Here is a 23,622-nt window from a genome sequence, read left to right on the forward strand (position 1 = left end):
TGATGATTGCTATGGGGTTTATCAAGGAAAAGTCAATAGGCTGAAATGCTTGTCTGAACTGATTCTGTATCTTGAGAGTCAAAATTTATACTGGAATTGTGGTGAACTGCGATGGCGAGAATGACTACTTCATTGTGATCAGTCTAGTAAGTGAGGTTGACAAAGTCACTTTCTTATAAGCTCTCTCTCTCTCTCTCTCTCTCTCTCTCTCTCTCTCTCTCTGGTGTGGTGTCAGTTCAATTTGATTCAATTCAATTCAATGTAGATAAATTCAATCCAGTTCAGCAATGTTTGATGAACATAAATATTACAAAAGCACATTCAAGCCTTATTAAACAGTAGACATATATAAGAGAACAAATTACTAACAGTCACATCACTACATTTGTGCACACACACACATACAAGTATACAAACACTCACATTAGTGAGAAGTGTGTAGGTGGAGTCTCTCACTCACAGTCCCTCAGGTTGGGGCATATTTAAAAAAAAAATTCTGCATGCAGAGGCACTACAATATTTGTCTAACCTAATGTATTTTTCACAAAGAAAAGACTGTCACACATTTTGGACCGATTATAATGAGTAGGTCTTTTTCTGTTTTCGGTTTTCTGACTGTTCTTTTTGTTCCCCCTGCCTGCTCTCTCTATATCCGTCTGTGTCTCCCAACACACTCACTTCCTCATACTTTCTTTTTCGGTGTCTACATGATGTTTCTTTATCTGTATCTGTCTCTTCTGAGACATGCTCTCTTCCTCACTCGCTAGCGCTCTGGCTCATTCCTGGAAACCATGATGGGTTGCCTTGAGGCCGTCACTTTTTCTGATTATTGCAATGACTAAATATAAAATTTATTCTTTTAATATATAAAAAATATAAAATTCTTATTCTTATACTTGTTTATTCTTCTTGTTTATTTTATGTACATGTTGGCACGGAACAAAAAAGGAGTGGCTCTTAATTTCATTGTACATGTGTATAGTGACAATAAAAGGCATTCATTCATTCATTCATTCATTAAAATCAACCCATAATCAATCATAATCATGACTCTCAGTAACAATATTTGGTTAGGTAAATATTGCCATGGTCGTAAAGTTTTCTAGTATATATATATATTGTTTTTTTTTGTTGTTGTTTTTTTAAAGAAAAATGGTGCTCCTTCAGCTGTTTTAAAAACAGAAACTGTTTCAACACTACACTGAGGACTTAAAGCTAACAGCCCAGCTGCCATTTTCCTTTTGCACCTCAAGCAGCTTTGATTCCTTCTTGTTTTCCAGCTGTCACAGTGATCAATGTTACAGCACTCTTACGAATACTGATCGAATGAGTCACTATAGCTGCACTGTTGTCCTATAAAACTCTGTTTACAACCTCAAGGAAACTTTAAACACATCTGCAATCCAGTCAAATCGCTCTCCTGTGACCATACAGAAGGCTGAGGTGATTCAACGTTCTGAATGGATGCACGAGGAATGCTAATCGTTCACGTTAAACAATACGAAGGAGTGCGCACTTGAGTGAAGGACAGAACCCACAAGGTATGACTGTGAGTTAATGTATGGAAACATTGCAGCATTATCGAGGCCATATGGAAATCTGAAGGTTGGCACTTTTTTTCAGGAGAGAGTAGCTGTAATAAGTGTAATTATTCTGTCATAAGAACACAGGATAATTACCCAAACATCTACGTGCTATGTAAAGAATTGGTGATAGTGTTTGAATGATAAGGACCTGCAAATCCTGACAAGGAATTATGGAGTACATTTTCAATATAGTCCTTTCACTTTACATTAACAATACATGAATAATCATGCACTAATACCTGAATTAATACTTACTTAAATATGAACTAATGATGAGTTATGATGAGGCATGTACTAATCACGAATTAATGAAGCACTAACCTTAACTACGACGTGAATCTTATGAATTCATGCGTGGATAACGACCATCTTAAGTACATGTTAGTACATGTTTGTTAGTTAATGTATTAATGAACACGTAGGGGTAAACTAAATCATACATGCTCTATAGGAAAGAATATGAATGACACGTTTATATAATTTGCCATATGCAGCTGTGTACACAAACATCATTGGATGGCGCTGGATTAGATTAGAAAGACTCACTAATAATAAACACCAATAATTTAATCTCAACCCATTTTGCCTCGTTCTCCATCCATTTCTCTTCAAATCCCACTGTAGTACCAGTACATTGTCTGGGTGGATAGGACCCGGGGCACTGCTCCTTTAGCCCACATGCGTGAAATATATCAGAGATCAAAACACCTGTGCAGCTGTCACTCACTTCAAGATTCATATGTCAGCTGGATCGTCTGCTATTTTTGTGTATTTTTGCCGGATAACTCATAGCAGTGTACTAGATGTTGAAATGTGGAGCTTCGATGCGCCAATTCAATGAAATTGAAAGCATGCAGGATGTAATGACATGCATTTGCTGTTGGTAGTGGTTACATTACATTTGTACCGATGTTACCTGGGAATTTTGTGAACCTCTGTCTTGTGAGCCAATAGAAACTTAGTGGGCGGGACTGTGGTCTTTTTGGCAGCTAATTATGAAGTATTTTCTGAGTTTTGTTGTAAAATTCTGTATTTGTTCTTTCAGTCTGCTAGTGTTTTCATGTTAGCAGTGCAGTCATAACGTTACATTTTAAGGACAGGTGCCTTCTCTATGTAAAAGTGTGTATTTGAGCCAATATATGACCTACTTACTGATCTGCAGTCTGCAATTATATTCGCCTAACATCAGAAGCAGGGCCTGTTCTGGTGTGTGTGCATATACGCTTGGGTGGGTGCACATTATGGGATCATCCCTGTGTGTGTGTATGTGTGTGTGTGTGTGTGTGTGTGTGTGTGTGTGTGTGCTTGCGTGTGTTTAAGAAATTACAGCGTCCCATTAGACAGGTTGAAATTGTTGAGGCAGCAAACCAGCGTTCTGCCCGTGTCCTTTTGAAGGTGATATACACTATGTGTGTGTGTGTGTGTGTGTGTGTGTGTTTGAGTGTGTGCATTTCTATGGCGTATTTGGTGTCCTTGAGGGTAGAGTAATAAGCTGATGAGAGGCAGAAAGGGACAGAATGTTTCTGTAGGCGACGTGTAAGAGGTGGCCGCATCATATGCCGTATTTCCAGAGCTGCTTTCGATAATTTAATAAAGCATAATAAAGCACTGCTTTAATGTGAAGGTGACTATTACAGTAGTGTGGATCAAACCCCTCTCCACCTCTACACATCCTCCACTATACACTTCCTTTCAGCACTTAGAGATGTAATCCTACCTCTTTTGTGCCACTGCGACACCATGTGAGAGGATAGATTTGCATTTCCTGTTTGAACCCAAAAAAAAAAAAAAAAAAATGCAAACGTTGGCTGACAGAGAATGGCAGGTTGCGCCAAGCAGTCAGCATTTTTCTGTTTTCATTGTTCTAACTCTTGCGTTCTGGGTTCAGGATTAGTCACATTTCACGTTTTTCAGAGAGGTGTTTCTTTAATTCAGAAATTGGAAACGAAAGACAAAAAGACCCTACAGTCACATCTGAGTAGGTCTATAATTATCCTGTGCATAGTTTATCCTGACTTAATCAATCTTTTCGTGTTCATGTCTGCGTCTGTGTTTCATAAGAACCGATCTTGTGGGCTCTAGTAAGGTTTCTCTATTGTCCTTAAGCTTATTATTGTCCTTAGTGCGCATATTTACAGACACTCCGGACACCTTATGAGGTGCTCTCATACCACTTGTCAATCATGTCAGCATCATTGACAGAGTAATTACTGACTTTAGTGCTCAGAACAAGGTGCAATTGAAGTCAAGTAAAATCACATGAAAGGCACATTTAAAGATTGATTGCAGATGACGCTTGACCTTGTCTTCCTTGAGGACTCGGTGCGCTCAGCTTTGTGCAATGAGGAAGACTGCAGGAATCTCATGGCAGAGAGTGATGAGTGGTTTATCAGTTGATTTCGTTTGCTTGGTACAATTTTAGTTGATCTCTGCCAAAAACTCATCCAACACCACACACCAATAAACATAAAATCACCCAGCTTTCAAGAAATACATGTATATGAACAGGAAAGGCAGCTCTGTTAATGTATAAGCACGCCATGACTCACAGTTGGATCATCACGGCTGGCTTATTATATTTCTATTTATTTCTCAGACGGACCATTTGTGTATTTATTTCTTGTAAATACGACAAATCATTTGTAATAGTGCCAAATTAAAAAAAAAACAAAAACAGTTTTACTTTCTGCAGACTACTGGAAGTTGTTTACCATATATGGCAGTTTGGGGGCATTTCTTTATGTAAATGAGCGTGGCTGTGCAAAAACTGAGCAATTTAGAACGTGTAGGATTTATCAACATCCATTACATACAGTCCATCCATACTGTATGATAAATACCGATGATAAATGTTTTATCATTTATAATTATAAATTATAATATATGTTCTAATATATTTACAATAATTCGATGATATAATTATAATATAAAATGGCAAATTGTAATTGCCATCTTTAAATGATCATTTAGAGATGCCAGTCAGCATACAGTACATGTCTTTGGACTGGGGAGGAAACTGGAGTACCCAGAGGAAGCCCCTGAAGCACAGGGAAAACATGCAAATTTCATGCACACAGGGAAGAGGCGGGATTTGAGCCCCAAGGCCGGAGGTGTGAGACAAAGGTGCTAACCGCTAAGCCACTGTACGCCTCACAAATTGAAGCATATGTGGTTTAAATGTATATCAAATAAAATTTGCTTTGTGAAAGTCAGTGCGCCCTGCGATGGATTGGCACCCTGTCCAGGGTGTACCCCGCCTTGTGCCCGATGCTCCCTGGGATAGGCTCCAGGTTCCCCGTGACCCTGAAAAGGATAAGCAGTATAGAAGATGGATGGATTGATGGAAGTTAGTGAAGCATTGTTTCCTTGTTTCTATCTGAGGATGGGAGAAACGTATGCTGGTGTCCACTATATCAGCATCCTATTTAAACTAAATCTGCTCCTCTCTGTGGTGTGGTATATAAACATGAAAAGTAAGCCAATACATGTGTAAATAAAACATGTAGATTTCTATATTTCTGTAAGCAAGCAAATACATATTATAACAGCTGTGTTCTCAGTTGATCAGTGTAGCGTGAAAAAAATGTGATTGATCCTGTCAAAATTCGAGTGATAATTCTTTTCGTGGGAATGTTTCATTTCGTCGAGAGATCACATTTTGAAACCAGTGATTCAAGGGTTCGCAAAACATGTGCATGGTTTTGAGAAATATATTCAAGGGAATTCTGGGAGAGCAGAGACACTGCTTTCTAAAGCCAACTGAGATCAAGTTCAAGTATTCATAGAAAAAGTCATAGTGTTGAGACATGAGACATGGCGACCGAGTATTCAGTGCCTGAAGATGGCGCGTGACACAAAAACAGCCCTCGCGTCTCTCCGCATATGCTGCACTAAATGATTGTGCCTACTGTGTGCGATTCCTTCAGGCGTCTGACCTACTCAGCTCTGCCGTTTTAGTTCTGCTTCACAGTATGCACACACAGCTGTGTCCATGTGTGTGTGTCCGTGTGTGTGTGTGTGTGTGTGTGTGTGTGTGTATGGATGTGGACACCAGTGTACAGTGTGTACATGTCTGTATGCATGTATGAGTATTTCTGGGTGTGACTGTGTGCATGTATGTGTGTGTGTGTGTGTGTGTGTGTGTGTGTGTGTGTGTGTGTGTGTGTGTGTGTGTGTGTGTACATTACATTATCTGCCAGTTTGATAGCCTCTATAAAACTATGTTGGATGCCTGTAGTAAATCTAAAAGATGGAGAAACAGATTGGATAGTAAAAAAAAAAAAAAAAAAAAAGCGATTGAGCCAGAGTCTTCATCTGTCTTTCCTACACACGCAGGCACACATGCACGCACACACGCACACACACACACACACACACACACACACACACACACACACACACACACACACACACACACACACACACACACACACACACACACACACCCACCCACCCCAGTCTTGCAGCACCATCCTCAAACTAAAACCCCTCAAATTACATGACAGCCTACAGCTTTCTTTAATGCGCCAAGAAGATTTGGCAAAAGCAGAAATATCAAACTTTTTAACACTGACATTTTAAACTTCTCCAGCAGGCACATTTAGTTCTCTGTGATTTTATTCTGAGTACATAATGCGCATTACTCATGTTGTGTTAGTGCGGTGTACAAAATGAAAATGTGAGCATGTTGAATTCAATTAACTTGATCATATTCTGTGGTATATTTGATGACAGTGGTCAATTGATGCTCATTTCTGCAGGGAAAAATACTAAATGGTTGAAATAAACTAATCATTTGTGGATGCTATTCTGTTCTTCTTCTTCTTCTTTTTTTATACTATACTCTGCATATGATGTGTTCAGAGGGAATTGAGAAATGTGTGTGTTTGACATTGAACTGTAGCACTCTTGAAGTGATTAAAGTCTTGAGAAAACTGTTCAGAACTGTTAAACCGAGAATAAGCTACAGTAGCTAATGACTGAGGTGAAGCGGTCACCATGTGTTCATGGAGCTCACTTTGTGCACAGGGGTATTGTAAAAATTGTAAAGCTACAGCATAAAAAGACATTCTAGACAATTGTGTGCTTCCAACTTTGTGGCAACCGTTTGGAGAAGAACCACATATGGGTGCGACGGTCAGGTGTCCACAAACTTTTGGCAACATAGTGTACTTTAAATGAATGCTGTAGTGGAAACTACAGTTTAGGAACATCAATATCTCCCTCAAATATCTTGGAAAATGACTAGGAAATGTCTTCTGCGACTAAACTGACACTATAATTAGACTTAGCATTGGCCACAAACTGAGCTTCCATGCATTCTGCCATATTGAGAAACTGCAGCATTTCAGAAAACTTTTAAGTTGTAAATACTGTATACAAAATAGCTAGTCCTTAATATGAAATAAATACACAGCCTTATTTGAACACAGAAATACAGTCCTGGTCAGAATTATTGGCATCACTGAATTGTAAGTATAGAATTTAGAATATGTTCAGAAATAAATGCAAATGAACCAATTTTGTCTAACCTGGATATTTTAAAAACATGTCCAAAGTTATTGAAGAACAATAAAAACAACAAAAATTAGTATCATATAGTGAAATTAAACATACAGACAAAAAAATGTACACTGGACTGTGGAAAAAACACCACAAGCAAGACATCTAAAGAGCTTTAGGCTGACCTGGAGCAATGTGAACCAAGTAGGGCTCCATGGGCGAAGGCCAAGGAGGAAACCACTATTGAAAGAAAGGCTTTAAAACCAAGAGTAATGTTTGCAAAATCTTTCATAGATAAGCCACAGTCTTTCTGGGATAATGTTCTATGGACAGATGAAACCAAAGTAGAGCTCTTTGGGAATGCAGTGCATCAGTTTGTTTACAGGCAACAAAATGAAGCCCATAAGGAAAATAACACTCTCCCTACAGTAAAACATGGTGGAGGTTCTATCATGCTGTGGGGCTGCTTTACTGCCTCTGGTACTGGAGATATTGAATATATCAAAAGAAGGATGAAATCAGAAGATTGACGATGCATTTTATAGAACGAAATGTGTTACCTAGTGCCAGAAAAATAGGTTTTAGGCAAAGGACAATGACCCAAAGCACACAACTTACAGCACAAAAGAATGGCTGAAAAGGAAAAGATGGAGTGATTTAAATTAGCCAGCAATGAGTCCTGACCTAAATCCCATTGAAAACCTTTGAAGAGAGCTGAAATCTGCCATTGAAAAAAGGACTCCTGCAAACTTAAAAGTGCTTGAACGCATAGCAATGGAAGAGTGGCAGAAAATACCAGCAGACAGGTGCAAGAAGCTTCTACACGGCTACAAGAAACATTTAGAGGCTGTCATTGTTGCCAAAGGTTCTGCAACCAAATATTATTGAAGGGCGCCAATAATTGTGTCCATACAATTATAAATTTTTTTTAGTCTGTATTTTTAATTTTACTATATAAAATCATTTTTGTTGTTGTTGTTGTTGTTGTTGTTGTTGTTGTTCAACAGCTTTGGGCATGTTAGTCAAATATTCATTTGCATTTATTTCTGAAGATATTCTAAATTCTGTACTTACAATTCAGGGGTGCCAATAATTCTGACCAGGACTGTATATACAGTGATACACTATATAGTGTGTATGAATAGAATACACTATGATACATTAGAAGAGAATAGCATGCATTATACACTGTAAGCCCAGTTCACACTGCACAGACAGATGCCGACCAACGGCAACAATCACTAACTATAGGAGTTGGCCATTGGATTTAGAATGTTGGGACATTGCCCCAACATACATCAACAAACCTTTTTGTTACGGATAATCAGACTGGTTTAAAAATGGATGACCCTTTTACCACAATCAAAATGTTACTATTATTAGTGTCTTTATGTGCCGTTCTTCGCCTGAAAAGACGAAGAGTGAAACAGAACACATTGTGGGTGAAGCCTTGGTTGTTGTGACGTGAGAGACAGGGCGCTTACTTACATCTATGCAGACACAGGATGTGCAGAAAAGTTTCCTTGGTTTGCCCCCAAGCAGTTTCAAAAACTCAGAGAAAGGCATCTTAAGGTAGACTATGCGGTAATCTAAGACCATTGTTAGGTCCTACATTATGAACAATATTTTTATGTGAATGTAAGTTATAAACATTTGTTGCGATTTCGCTTCTTACTTCACGAAACAGAATACGGAAAATGGTATACGGTTAGTGAGTAAGAGTAGATGATCCTCAGCAGGGGTAAAAAATAAACAATTTGAATTAAATAATGATAATGATAATGAGTCTTTATTGGTCATGTATACATTACAGCACAGTAAAATTCTTTTCTTCGCATACACCAGCATGTTATGGGGTCGGGGTCAGAGTGCAGGGTCAGCCCTTGGAGCCCTTGGAGAGAGGGTTAAGGGCCTTGCTCAAGGGCCCAATAGTGGCAGCTTGGCACTGCTGGGGCTTGAACCCCCGACCATCTGATCAGTAACCCAGAGCCTGGGTTGCTGGGGCTTGAACCTTCCGATCAGTAACCCAGAGCCTGGCAGTGCTGAGGCTTGATCCCCTGACCTTCCGAACAGTAACCCAGAGCCTGGCAGTGCTGAGGCTTGATCCCCTGACCTTCCGATCAGTAACCCAGAGCCTGGCAGTGCTGAGGCTTGATCCCCTGACCTTCCGAACAGTAACCTAGAGCCTGGCAGTGCTGGGGCTTGAACCCTGACCTTCCGATCAGTAAACCAGAGCCTGGCAGTGCTGGGGCTTGAACCTTCTGATCAGTAACCCAGAGCCTGGCAGTGCTGGGGCTTGAAACCCTGAACTTCTGATCAGTAACCCAGAGCCTGGCAGTGCTGGGGCTTGAAACCCTGACCTTCCAATCAGTAACCCAGGGCCTGGCAGTGCTAGGGCTTGATCCCCTGACCTTCCGTAACCTAGTGCCTGGCAATGCTGGGGCTTGAACCCCCGACCTTCCGATTAGTAAAGCAGAGCCTGCCAGTGCTGGGGCTTGAACCCCTGACCTTCTGACCAGTAACCCAGGGCCTGGCAGTGCTGGGGCTTGATCCCCTGACCTTCTGATCAGTAACCCAGAGCCTGGCAGTGCTGGGGCTTGAACCCCCGACCTTCCGATCAGTAACCTAGAGCCTGGCAGTGCTGGGGCTTGAACCTTCTAATCAGTAACCCAGAGTCTGGCAGTACTGGGGCTTGAACCCCGGGCCTTCTGATCAGTATCCCAGAGTCTGGTAGTGTTGGGGCTTGAATCCTCGACCTTCCGATTAGTAATCACAATGATTTAGCACACCTAGCACCTAGCACACAGGCTTTCATTTCTATGGAGTTTTCAGGGACACTTGAAGATTGAACACGTACAGTCGGTGAAAACAAGCGCCAAGCAATGGCAACAGATGCTAACAGGGTAACACGGCAATCTGAGTCTCTAGTGTGTCGACACTTTGTTACAGTCAGAGGTAAAGCTGTTCTGACACAGGAAATTGTTCATGGTTTAAGAGGAGTATGACACTTCAAGATGTGTGCTTCAAATTCAGGGCCTTAACTACTAACCCCATCCTTGTTTTTAAAAAAAAAAAAGATTTTATAACTGCGCGCCTCATCATGTGTTATTCCTCACATATACAATTTACAGTCGTGTTGAAATAACTGTTTATTTCACACAGTTTTTTGCTCTTTATATGCATACCATTAATTAATATGGTTATTTAAACAGGTATACAAACTTGTTTGCTGTGCAAGTTTTTTTTTTTTTTTTTACTCTAAACTACGAATAGCTGAGCGAGCCACATCTGGCTGATTGGTGCAGTAGGTGGAGTACACTGTAAGCTCCATCTGTAGCTCTTTTGGCTTTTGTAGATGCAGCTGCAGTTCAGGTGCAGTCCAAAGAGCTAAGCATGAAGAATGATTCTCTCTCTTTTCATTTCTAAGCCCCAGTAGTCGTTTGTCTTCTGCCGCATTGCTCCTGCTCCTTATCGCTTATCACCTTCATTTTCGCCCCATCTCTGGCCGTTTATCTAATACGGCGCCTTGCCATTATTCTTGTCTGCACACAGCTAAAAATATGCACCCGTATAGTGAATTGATCCTCAACCTAGGGAATTGCCTGGTCTCTTTAAACAGACAATGAGACGATGTGTTTGATTGGTTACAGTGAGGAAATTCTTTCAGGGTTTAATCAATACTGCTTATAGTTGCCTGACTTACAAGGCTTGGAAATTGCCAACCCATGCAACAAATGCAGTGCAAAAAATAGCCAAAAAACCCCAAACCAAACGTCTAAACACCAAATGTTTCTTGCTTCACGACCCAAATGATATAGTCTAAATGTTCTGATCAAAGCTTATAAAGCCGTATTGTTATTTCCAGCACTTCTCTTTGTGCCATTTGAGAGTTTTATAGCTTTGAGAGCTATAGGTCATTCTTTACAGAAGTACACAGACGGCAAGAAGTGTTTGGGAACTGTGGGACATTCGTTTTAGTCGTTTCAGTCATTTTAGTTGTGGCTGCAGTCCAAAAAACCTGGCTCTGGTCCGCTTGAAAATGACGGTAGATGGTCTCAGGTTCACCTCAAGTCAGCTCGGTTGCGGTTAGCACCATGTATGAAGGATATCCACTACCTGGAACTGGACAACGTGCCGATATTACATCTTGCTTTAAGCTTCAGAAGCAGCTCATTTGCTTATTTATGCAAAGAATATGAAGTTACAAAATGTTTCTGGTTACAGAATGTTTCTGAGTGTACTAATTTAACGGGTCCCACGTTATGTATCAATATACTGTAGGTCTAACAGTATAAAATTACATAGGAATGGAAAGGGGATACTGCAGTCAGCACAACTTGTGGTTGTTGTGCAAACGTTTGCATGAATAGCATGGAACAAGATGCACATCTCATGACTATTGCCAAAATTGTTCTGAAGTGAGAATGACATGCTTGAAGGTGGTGTGTGCCCTATACTGCACAGGACAGTGGTGGCTCAGCGGTTAGGGCTCTGGATTATATGCGACTTCATTGTCGGGCCTCTGAGCCTTGAATTTTATGTCACGTTGGATAAATATCTGCCAAATGAATAAATGTAAACGATTTGAACATTTTCATTGGTAATAGGAACAAATGAACACCAAGAACGATACAGGATACCAACACGTCACGCATATACCAAAACATATCTACACAGCAGAACTGATTTCTAAAATTGTAAACCTATGCTGCTGAAATGAAACCATAACCAAGTCCAGAATCGATCCTTGGAATCAATCAATATTCGGGCTAATTGTAAAAATGTAAAAATGGCGATAGTTATATGATTAGCAAGGACCACAACTACATTGTTGAGAGACAGCACTATAATATCCACTACTATATATATATATATATATATATATATATATATATATATATATATATATATATATATATACAGTACACAGCTGCCATGAGAACCTGCTCTATACATCATGGTAATAGGACCGTTAAGAAAACAAAACATTAATAAAAACAATAAAGGGACATCAGCAACATAAACAAGGTATAAAATTGTGAACGTATGATGTTAAAACTAAATCGGACTCAAATTTGAGCCGAGTATATAAATGCGGATAGTCATGTGATTAGCAAAGATCACAACTACATTATCTGCAGACAACTACAGTATAATATCCAGAAGACTGACACTGTACATGGCTAGCGGTGGAAAAACATGTATATATAAAGAATATATAAAGAATTCACAACATTAAAGTACATAAATAAAGTTATGTGTAATAAAGTCGAATGACACACACAAAAAAAAATGTATTTCATGTGAATAGGCTCACTGGAAATATATTTACTGAAAAAAATGTTGACACGTCCAATACTTATTTCCGCCGCTGTATTTATACTTTACTTATTATTGTATTATTGAATTTTAATACTTGTACTCTTTTAAATTTTTATTTAGACCTTCAAAATACTCATTACATCAGTTTAGCATTCAATCATTTCGGTTTAGCGTCCAATCAAGATCATCAATGTAGAAGAAAACCGTTTTAGGAATAGTGCCATTTTGTCAGCTACTGAGACCTTCTCATGCTACACAATGTAAAAGTGTAACGCTAAAGCTATATGTGTGTATGTGAAGATGGAGAATCCGCCAGACTGCAGCGTGGAACTCGAGGATAAGCGTACCTGGCTGTACCTAAGTAAAATTTTCAATATGCTGGATAAGGCATTTTCTTTGCCTCTCTAGAAGGCCTCAGCATGTTGAGGTAATTTTCACTAGTTTGCTAACAGTAACTTAGCTGGTTTGTTTTCTTTGCTAATGCTAGGTTAGACCAACGTCAGTTCCAGTAGCTAATGAAATCATTGAGGCTGCAAGTCAAAATCTGGCTAATGCTGAGGATACAGACGTTGAGACTGAACAATGTTTTCAGGCATAAAAAATCATCTTGTAATAATTGTATGCTGTTTTGCTTTATAAGCTTATTATTATTCTTCTGAGACCCGAAACGATCAATCACTACTCCTCCCAGAGCTTTCAAGCTACATGCACCTTCAGCCTGTTCTGACTCGAGTTGTATCTTTTCGAAGTGAATGGAATTCCGGAATTCCTGGTACAGAAGTTCAATGTGGCCAAAATTCCTATTGACTTGCATTAAAAAATTTTGACTGTTATAACTCGCTGAGCTTTCAAGCTACTTCCAAGGAACTCAGCAGAGTCCTTCAGACTGTTCAGACTGCTCAGGCTGTATTTTTCCCAACTGATTGGACTCCCAGTATTCCCGTTGCGTTAGATGAAATTTCCCAAACTCTCTCATTCACTTACATTGAGGGAATGTTCTGAGCCTGGCCCCATCTGTCATAACTCACACACACCTGAGTGCACATGGTCTGAAGCCTAAACGTATTGGGACATGGCCTAGCTCCAAAAGTACTGGAACACTTTATCTCCAAAAGTATTGGGATGCGGTCTAGCTCCAAAAGTATTGGGACACTGTCTAGTTCCAAAAGTACTGGGATGCTGTCTAGCCCCAAAAGTACTGGAATACAGTCTCTCCAAAAGTGTTGGGACACCATCTATCTCCGAAAGTATTGGAACACGGCATCTCCAAAAAGTATTGGGACGCTGTCTAGCTCCAAAAGTATTGGAACACTGTTTAGCTCCAAAACACTCTAGCAACATCCTAGCAACCACCCACAACACCCTAGCATCAGCATAGAAACTACCCCTAACACCCTAGCAACTATCTAGAACACCCTAGCATCTGCCTAGCAACCACCCAGAACACCCTAGCAACTGTCTAGCAACACCCTAGCAACCACTCAGAACATCCCATAACAGCCGCCTAGCAACACCCTAGCAACCACCCAGAATACCCTAGCAACACCCTAGCAACCAACCAGAACACCCTAGCATCCATTTAGCAACACCCTAGCAACAACACTGAACACCCTAGCAACCGCCTAGCAACCACTTAGAACACCCTAGCAACCACCTAGCAACATGCTAGCAACCACCTAGGAACACCCTAACAAGCACCTAGCAACACACTAGCAACCACCCAGAACACATTAGCAACTGCCTAGCAACACCCTAGCAAAATTGCTTTCTCAAGCCGATGTCAAAGTTTGTCGTGACGAACATTATCTATCTAGTTAAAGTTACTTTTTTACATGAAAACATTAACTTAATTTCATCAGTTAAAAACATTTATTTTTAATTCCAGAGTACATATACTTAGCAACATGTTTTTACTTTCACTTGAGTACATATTTGGTTGCATACTTCCATTTTTAATTAAGTAAGAGTTTGACATATAATCTATACTTTTACTTAAGTATAATTTCTCAGTGGGGGTACGGTGGCTTGAAGAATACAGTAGTTATGGGTAGCATTTGCCTCACACCTCTGGGGTTGGAGGTGATTGTGCTCTGCAGTTGTCACCCTGTCTTGTGCCCTAAGTCCTCCCTGTAGGACAACCGGTACAGAAAATGGATGGATGGATGACTAATACACTAATACATAAGCTTAGCCACTGCTGTTGCTCCAGTTTTATTCTGAAAGACAGAATTAAAATAACATCTCAGCTTGGAGGTTTTCAGTGACACTGACGACTTTAACTTCAGAGCTGAAGTACAGGTGAGGAATAGTTCGGCACATAGCTTTGGGGCAGACTGGTTTTGGCATGGCCCTGTCTACCAGCAGCAACAGTGCTGCTCCATAATTTAATGAACCATTTTCTGCCCAAATCAGAGGGACGTATTAAGCACCTCCCAGCTGACCGTGTTCTGAGGTGCCTGTTCCCAACCTCAAATTAGTCAAACTTCACTTGCAGCAGGAGGGCACTGCGACAGAGCTGCAGGAGATCTGACATGCTGTGCCTAACACACACACACACACACACACACACACACACACACACACAACCCCTGCTGAAGGTTTATCTACTTAGCAGACTTGCTGCCATCGTTTAGTTTCCACTTAGCTGCTGTGTGTTGGCTAAAGTGTTTTGTTTTAGATTAGAAAATCTTTAAACGGGGGCAGTGTGAAGTCCTCGGGGTGCAGTATAGCGTGTCTAAACTGAGCAATGAGAATAGGAGTTGAGCCTTTGACATATTCAAAGAGAAATAAAAAATAAAAAAATTACAGGCTTCCTAAAGATTCTCACGCAGAAAATAAGACACTGTGTAGCTGAAAGGGAGAGAACAAAACCTTGTCAAACAGAATTATTTCTATTCTTCTGTGACCTTTTCCAAAAGACGTGACTATTTTTAGCATTGCAGTAGTGCTGTTTATATTGAGGAAAGCATTATCATTTTCATAGTACCAATGACCTTCAGCTCTTAAGTCCTTTCTATAAACTCAGTGGGTAGCATAATTTTCTTTGAGACACATACAAACATGCAGAATATAGTTCATGTCAGGAATGCCGTTAGTATGCTGCTAGCCTGGCACTATAGGAGATAGGGATGTAACCAGGTACATGAACTTGAGTAATGTAGCTGAGGTTGATGAACTGTCAGAGCCATTGCTGACATTTCAAGGGGATATAATGGTATAAGGCTCATAATTTTTTTTTTTTTTTTTTTTTTAAAACACCTTTAGACCATACCCAATTTGGCTTTGAATACAGATCATGATATTTGCTGCACTAAACAGATATAGATCTAGATTGTGTCACTGTGTTACACCCTTAGTAGGGGAACACATGTAATGTGGCCCCTCAGGGAAAAAGAATAGTTTAATGCTTGGAGCTGAAGGAAATCTTTCCTCCTGTCAGTTATTCACACCCAGACATTTAGCCTCCAGGGCCACTTCTCTTTCCTTCCTCCTTTGTCTCAATTCCCCCTTCCCCTTGTCTCTTTCTCTTTCTCAATCAGTGGAGCTAGATGTCAAACTGAAGGTCACAATTGAGGTATTTGGAATAGCCATGCTGCTCTCTCTATAGATAAGTCCACATCATTGATTTAATAAACACTAAGAGCAGTTTTTTTCTTGTATATAAAATGATATAAGCCTACTCTATCACACACTACATTATCCCACTGAAGGACGATGTACAGTCAAATGGTTTCACCTGAGTACCTGAGTCCAAAGAACCCTCTGGATGTCCCTGATAATAGTTAAATCAATAGACAATTAAATCAATAGTTAAATCATTTTTTTCATTGTACCAGTGGACATTTATTTTCATACCTCAAGGACTGAAGCATTGCAAAACATAACTACTGTACACTAGAGAAAGTGAAGATCTGAAGCTATATTTTACTTGTAGGACATATGATAGGCCTGTATTGCTCTGACACATTTAAGAAACAATATTGTATGGGGGGAAATTCACATACTCACTGGCCACTTTATTAGCAACTCTGGTACACCTGTTTATTCATCAGCCAGCAGTGAAATGCAGAACAATATGCAGATAAAGATCAAGAGCTTCAGTGAATGTTCACATCAAACATGAGAATGCGGAAAATGTCATTTTAGTGACCCTGGCATGGTTATTGGCGCCAGGCTGGCTGGTTTGAACATTTCAGAAACCACTGCTCTCTTTACACAGAATGGTGTAAAAACCAAAAAAAAAAATTGAGCTGCAGTTCTGCATGTGGAAACATCTTGTTGATGTGAGAGGTCAGAGGAGAATAACCAGACTGGTGTAAGATGACAGGAAGGTTACGCTAACTCAAATAACCACTTTTTACAACTGTGGTGAGCAGAAAAGCATCTATGCACAGACTGTGCAACCTTGAGGCAGATAGGCTACAACACCAGAAGACTACATAAGGTTTCACTCCTGTCAGCCCGGAGCAGGAATCTGAGGCTACAGTGGGCACAGGCTCACCAACTGGACAGTTGAAGATTGGAAGAATGCCGCTTGGTCCTTTTGCCACTTTCAGCTGTTCAGTTTCTGTGAGTCTGTGCCCACTGTAGCCTCAGATTCCTGTTTTTGGCTGACAGGAGTGGAACAAAATGTGGTCAGCCTGAACCAGTCTGACAATTATCCTTTGACCTCTTTTTCCAATTTTTGTTTTTGTTTTTCTTGGATGTACCCATTCACTGAAGCTCTTGATCTGTATCTGGATGATTTTACACATTGCACTGCTGCCACATGATTTGCTGATTGGTTAATTACATGAATAAGCACAGGTACAGGTGTTCCTAATAAAGTGGTTGAGGTCAGAAGGTGCCAATGTGCTAATATTTATAGAATATAGTATATATACATCATTTTGTTAACGTTATAATTTCAGATACTTATTGTCTAAAATAACTAGTATTTTGCAATTGTGTACATCTGATGAGTTAAAAGAATAGGGAAGGGGTCCAAGCACTAATTATAAATAGGCTCTGCTTATTTATAATTTCGTAGATGTTCAGTATTTAAAATTCTAAACGTGTGTTCCTTTTAATATGGAATTCTGCTTAGGGCTATATTGGGCTTCATTGTGAGCATCAAACTTTTATGTGTGAGAGTGTGTATTTTTTGGGCTAAATCAATGTGCAGTGTACACTGGTGTCTGGTGAAGCTTAGCATTTATAGGTAGACCTGCTGTAAATCAGGGAAAAGGAGGCTGACACAAACCAGCACACCGAGACCTCCTACTGTCCCTGAGCTTTACTGCCACTGCACATCTCACTGGAACCCTGTGGCACAGCTATAAATACAAAGCTATAAATCACCCAACGAAATACAGATAGAACAGCCAGACAGCCGTCACAGCTCTTTATTACGTCCCTGTATGAGAAACACACATTCAAGCCCCACCTACTGCATGTCTGTTTCATTCCACTACTAATTATTTTCTAATATTTGTTTGAAAGTGATTGCTGCTATCTGTTTGAGTGACAATGAGCAGATGATAATAATCCCCCATTCAGCCAATCAAAACCAGCGATGAGATGCCAGACTCAGGCACTAAGTCGCTAATCCCTAGGGAAATGGAAATCTTGCAGAAAATGACACATTGAACCTCTTTACATTATTTTCCCATTGCATCTGGATTCTGTTCTGAGGTCAAGCAGCCACTTTGTTACACTACATAAAAGGATATCAGTCTACATCAGTGGCTTTAATTCAGAATACTTTCTCTTAGTGTCTTGCTTTCTCTCTTGAGTCAACCATTACGCACATTTACCTTTATTAAGCCATCAATGAGCTCAATGAGCTATTGAGCCATCATGGCCCAGGTTTCTTTCTACTACTTAATGCTTATTGAGCAGTCTCGTGTTAAAGTAGCTTAATGGTGCTAGTAATCAAGCCAGTGTGGCCTTTAGAGTCAAATGAGGGACAAGTTCTATACCCAGGGCTATTAAATATTTTTGTAAGGCTACAATTTGCCTAAGAAAACCATGTATCTAGACAGGGTTTTACAGTACCTAGATAACGTGTAGCTCTGCTGTCTCACAGTTCCAGGTGCTTGAGCCTGAGCTTGTGTTTCACTGTCTGTGCAGAATTTCACATGTTCTCCCAATGGGTTTCCTCCAGGTTTTCTGGTTTCCTCCCATCTCCCAAAAACATGCAAATAGGTGAATTGGCAACTCTAAATTGCCCCTAGCTGTGAATGAGTGTGTGAACGAGTGTGTATGTGCATGGTGTCATGTGATGTACTGGCATCCCACCCAGGGTGTATTCCCACCTTGCACCCAGTGTTTACTAGGCTTTGTCACCCTGAGTATGCCATACATGATGCCTGGAGTTTCCATAACAGTTTATGTCTAGTGATGCAAATGATCATGATACTCTCAGTGGTAACTGCAATGACAGTTGTCATAATGTTTGATGTCAGTAGTATTATGACAATAATGAAGACGGAGAAGGATGTGCCTAGACATGGCGTTTATGGTAGGACCATTGCTATTGGGGTTTTACACACCTTGTAATATTCGGTAACACTTTACTTGGACGATGTATCAAACACTTTGTATGCTGTCATGACAGTTCTGTTGAAAGATAGGTCATTATTGTTACTGTTATAATACTCGTCATAAAGTATATATACTGACTCCATTAAACAAAAAACTTAAACTGTCATGGCATTAGGGGGCACATTAGTGGTTAGCACGTTTGCCTAGCACCTACAGGATTGTTTTCCCCATGCTTTGTGGATTCCTCTGGGTACTCCGGTTTCCTCACTAGTCCAAAAAAATACGTTGTAGGCTGATTGGCATTTCCAAATTGTCCATAATATGTAAATGGTTGAGTGTGTGTGAGATCGTGTCCTGCGATAGATTGGGACCCCGTCCAGGGTGTCCCCCGCCTTGTGCCCCGAGTTCCCTGGGATAGGCTCCAGGTGACCCTGGAGTCCCTGTGTAGGATAAGCGGTACAGAAAATGGATGGATGGATGGATGGATGTCATGGCATTAAATGTTTTGACAACTGTCATTAGGTTTACCAGTGATACTAACATGACATATTATGTCACTGCATATAAACTTTCATGGCAACTCAAAGCCGCATATGAAATCTGTAGCTGGCTTGTGCTTACAGCATCCTTATAAGATTATTACGTCCCACACTGTATGACATGATTAGATAACATCTTATCCAAATTCTATAACTGACTATGTGACATTAATGACATGATTATATTGGTCATACGATGCAAATAAAGTGTTAACCATATTTTTCAAGCCTGCAAATGCTGTTGTTCATAGGACACACTCTTGTTGCTGTAGGGTCATGCCACAGTCGGAGTGACCTTTTTGCATAAATATTTGTCATCTACTTGGGAAGCAGAAATTAGTAGTTCATAACATGTATATTCTTAACGTTAAGGCTGGCATAACCTTGTTTCTGTATGTTAACTGATTAAAAAATGTGAACATACTCCTTCTGTGCCAAAATGAACAATCTGTGAGATGTTGCCGCATTAACTAATGATGATACATAAATTCAGCGATGCAGCCCAGCAGTGCAAAGCTGCATCTGTGCAAATATGAATATATGCATAAGATAGAAAAAGGAAAAGAGACATAGTTCCTTTAACACACACTATCAAAGATTTAAAAATATATATATATTTTCATCCTCTTAGTACAAGCAAGTGGAGCAGTACATGTCCTTCCACAAACTTCCAGCAGATTTCCGGCAAAAAATCCATGACTACTACGAGCACCGCTACCAGGGCAAGATGTTCGATGAGGAGAGCATCCTGGAGGAGCTGAACGAACCGCTCAGAGAGGTGAGACAGAGCATGCTCACTTTGTGTGGTGGGGACGTTGGTGTAGATGTATGTGTGGAAAAACAATCCCAGGAGGCCATGCAGTTACCTCAGTTCTCTTCTCACTTTCCAAAACAATAAAGAGATGCTGACAGTGAAATGTTTTGCCCTGCAAATGCAATCCATGTCTCAGGAAAGCCACGATGTTGATTCTTTTTTTATTTAATATATATTCCAATGGTTTTTTTTTCATTCTACTCAGTAAGGATGTAGTAGTCAGTGCTTGACAAAATGCTCTTTTGTATGTGTTTGCAAATATGCAGCAGTGCATTTACACTCACCAGCCACTTTCCATGTGGCACTCACCAGCCAATCATGTGGCAGCATTATGCAATGCATAAAATCATGCAGACACAAGACAAGAGTTTCGGTTAATGTTCATAACAAACATCAGAAATGGGGGGAAAAAATGTGATCTCAGTGACTTTGACAGTGGCATGGGTGTTGGTGCCAGATGGACTGGTGTGTGTATTTCAGAAATTGCTGATCTGGGATTTTCATGCATGACTGTCTCTAGAGTTTACACAGAATGGTGCGAAAAACAAAAAAAACATCCAGTGAGTGGCAGTTGTACGGGTAGAAATGCCATGCTAAGATCAGAGGAGAATAGCCAGACTGGTTCAAGCTGACAGACTGCCTACAGTAACTAGTCTTTGCTACCGTGGTGAGCAGACAAGCATCTCGGAACACACAGCACGCTGATCTATAGAGACTGCTATATGTGAAAATAGATCATCATTTTCTGAACTACTCAAACCAGTCTGTCTGGTACCAACAATGTCACTGAGATTCCATTGTCCCAATTCTGATGTTTGATGTGAACATTACCTGAAGCCCTTGACCTGAATCTGTATGCATTTATGCATTGTACTGTACACTGTATATCATTTATATTGGGTGAATACCTCTCCTACCCTCCCTAGGAAATTGTGAACTTCAACTGCCGTAAGCTGGTGGCCTCGATGCCTCTGTTTGCCAATGCTGAGCCCAACTTTGTCACGGCCATGCTAACTAAGCTCCGCTTCGAGGTCTTCCAGCCCCGGGATTACATCATCCGCGAAGGCACCATTGGCAAAAAGATGTACTTCATCCAACATGGCGTGGTCAATGTCCTCACCAAAGGAACTCTGGGAATGAAGCTGTCCGATGGCTCCTATTTTGGAGGTAAAGTGTCCTGTCATCCTTGAAAGGAACCTGTTTTCATAACTGCCTAAATGAGGCTGAAATTAAACTGTCACATTCAGTAATTAAACTGCCCAAATTCTAATTAAAACGCTACAACATTTAGAACATGATTTACCTCAGTTATGAGCTTGTTTCACAAGAGGGAATTAAAGTTGAATATTTAAGCATCTTTTAATGGGGACCATCAAAATCTTTCCACCCAGGCGATAACACCCAACAGCGCCTTCTGAGATCACTCTGTCATTTATGATAATTTTCCTGAGCTGGTAATGTAATTTTACTAGCATAATTGTATGTGACAAGCAAAATTCAATTAGTACTTAGCCAACTACAATGCTCACACTGATAAACTAGCATGATAATTATATCCCTGTTATGTGAAAACCTGTAATGAGTATATTTTCAGTATATGGCAAAATCTCTGGCTTGTTTGATGTAGTCTAGTTTACACAAACCTTCAGGGTTAGATTAAATAACAGTATCATGATGCTGTAATACAATGCTTTCAAAGGTCAATAGGCCAGTATGGCAGGTTATAATAGAAAGTCAGCTTATAGCAGAAAACAGCAAGCAGATTTTGTAGATCTCAGAATTATCTTCATTAAGTGCAGGTGTTAGCCTTTTGTGTCCTATTGTTTACAGTGACAGTGTGGGCTGTACAGATAATGTGCTCCACATTTAATTAAACTCCAGGCCCATGCTCCACAGGCATCTGGAGTTATTTCCCTCCAATTCCCAATTTCACTCAGTGCACCATAATGCAAATGGTGAACGCTTACGAACAGTTAGGGTTGATAGTCAATGACCTTTTTGTTTTCAGAGTTGGTTTACAAAGGCTTCCGACTCCAGCTCTGCCTCTTTATAATTCTGTCTTTGAATTGAATTTCTTGAATGAACTTCAATAACCTCAAAGGCATACGTACATCCTTGGTTTGGAGTTAGGATTTAATGTTTGCATAAGCAGCAAGAATATTTACATGTACTAGAAAATGAGATTTTACACCAGAGATTTTGCCATATACTGTACAATAGACTCATTACTGGTTTCCATTACTAGTTTAGTGTTAGTAATACTTAGTTAGTAGTTAGTAGCAGTAGTACAGTAGTAGTAAAATCAAGAATAGTAGTGGTAGTAGTAGTAGTAGTAGTAGTAGTAGTAGTAGTAGTAGTAGTAGGAGTAGTCAGAGAAGGAAGAGGAGGAAGAGGAAGAGTAGCAGCAGTAGAAGTAATTTGTGGTAGAAGTAGCATGAGTGATAGTCGTAGTAATAGTAGTCAGGGTGGATGTAGTGATTTGAAGGCCCTAGACAAAATATAGGAATGGTGCCCTATTGCATATTTCAACTGCATGCATTTAGCATTAATCAAAAATAAACCAATTATATATATATATATATATATATATATATATATATATATATATATATATAATTAGCATTTTTAGGGAGCCCTTGGCTTCTGGGGGCCCAAGGCGATTGCCTACCTTTGCCTAGTGCTAGAATAGTAGTAATATTAGTAATAGGAGCAGTAATAATAGTAGGGGTGGCAGTAGTAGTAGTAATGGTAGTAGTATTGATGGTAGTAGTAGTAGTAGTGTTGGTCGTGGTAGTAGTAGTAGTAGTAGTAGTAGTGGTGGTAGTCGTAGTAGTATTGGTAGTAGTAGTAGTAGTAGTAGTGTTGGTGGTAGTAGTAGTATTGGCGATAGTAGTAGTAGTAGTAGTGTTGGTGGTAGTAGTAGTAGTAGTAGTGTTGGTGGTAGTAGGAGTGTTTGTGGTAGTAGTAGTATTGGTGAAAATAGTAGTAGTAGTGTTGGTGGTAGTAGTAGTATTGGTGGTAGTAGTAGTAGTAGTAGTGTTGGTGGTAGTAGGAGTGTTTGTGGTAGTAGTAGTATTGGTGATAGTAGTAGTAGTAGTGTTGGTGGTAGTAGTAGTAGTAGAAGCAGTAGTATTAGTAGTAGAATTAGCTCTGAATGGTAAAGAAGTCCAGTGTGGGCTTGAGACTACTTTTCTCAGACAGCAATGGTGGATTTTTCTTGTCATCTTGAGATATCAAATGTTGATTTATTTGGCTAGTAGATGCAGCATGGATCAGTGGATTCTACTGTACACATTAGCCTGTCTATAAGAAAGCTGTTCATAAGAAGATAAAA

The 23,622-nt window shown here is 40.0% G+C and overlaps 1 protein-coding gene across 1 annotated transcript in view; it reads left to right on the top strand.

Annotated features, from left to right (window-relative positions):
• Window positions 1-23,622, top strand: part of LOC108280210 (potassium/sodium hyperpolarization-activated cyclic nucleotide-gated channel 2) — a 79,225-nt gene that overhangs the window by 50,006 nt on the left and 5,597 nt on the right. Inside the window, exons 6-7 of the mRNA XM_017495037.3 lie at window positions 20,106-20,252; window positions 21,215-21,455. Coding sequence (XP_017350526.1) covers window positions 20,106-20,252; window positions 21,215-21,455 — 388 coding nt within the window. The remainder of the gene's footprint in view (window positions 1-20,105; window positions 20,253-21,214; window positions 21,456-23,622) is intronic.

The sequence above is a fragment of the Ictalurus punctatus genome, chromosome 20 (assembly GCF_001660625.3).
Source record: "Ictalurus punctatus breed USDA103 chromosome 20, Coco_2.0, whole genome shotgun sequence".
NCBI classification, from domain to species: Eukaryota; Metazoa; Chordata; class Actinopteri; order Siluriformes; family Ictaluridae; genus Ictalurus; species Ictalurus punctatus.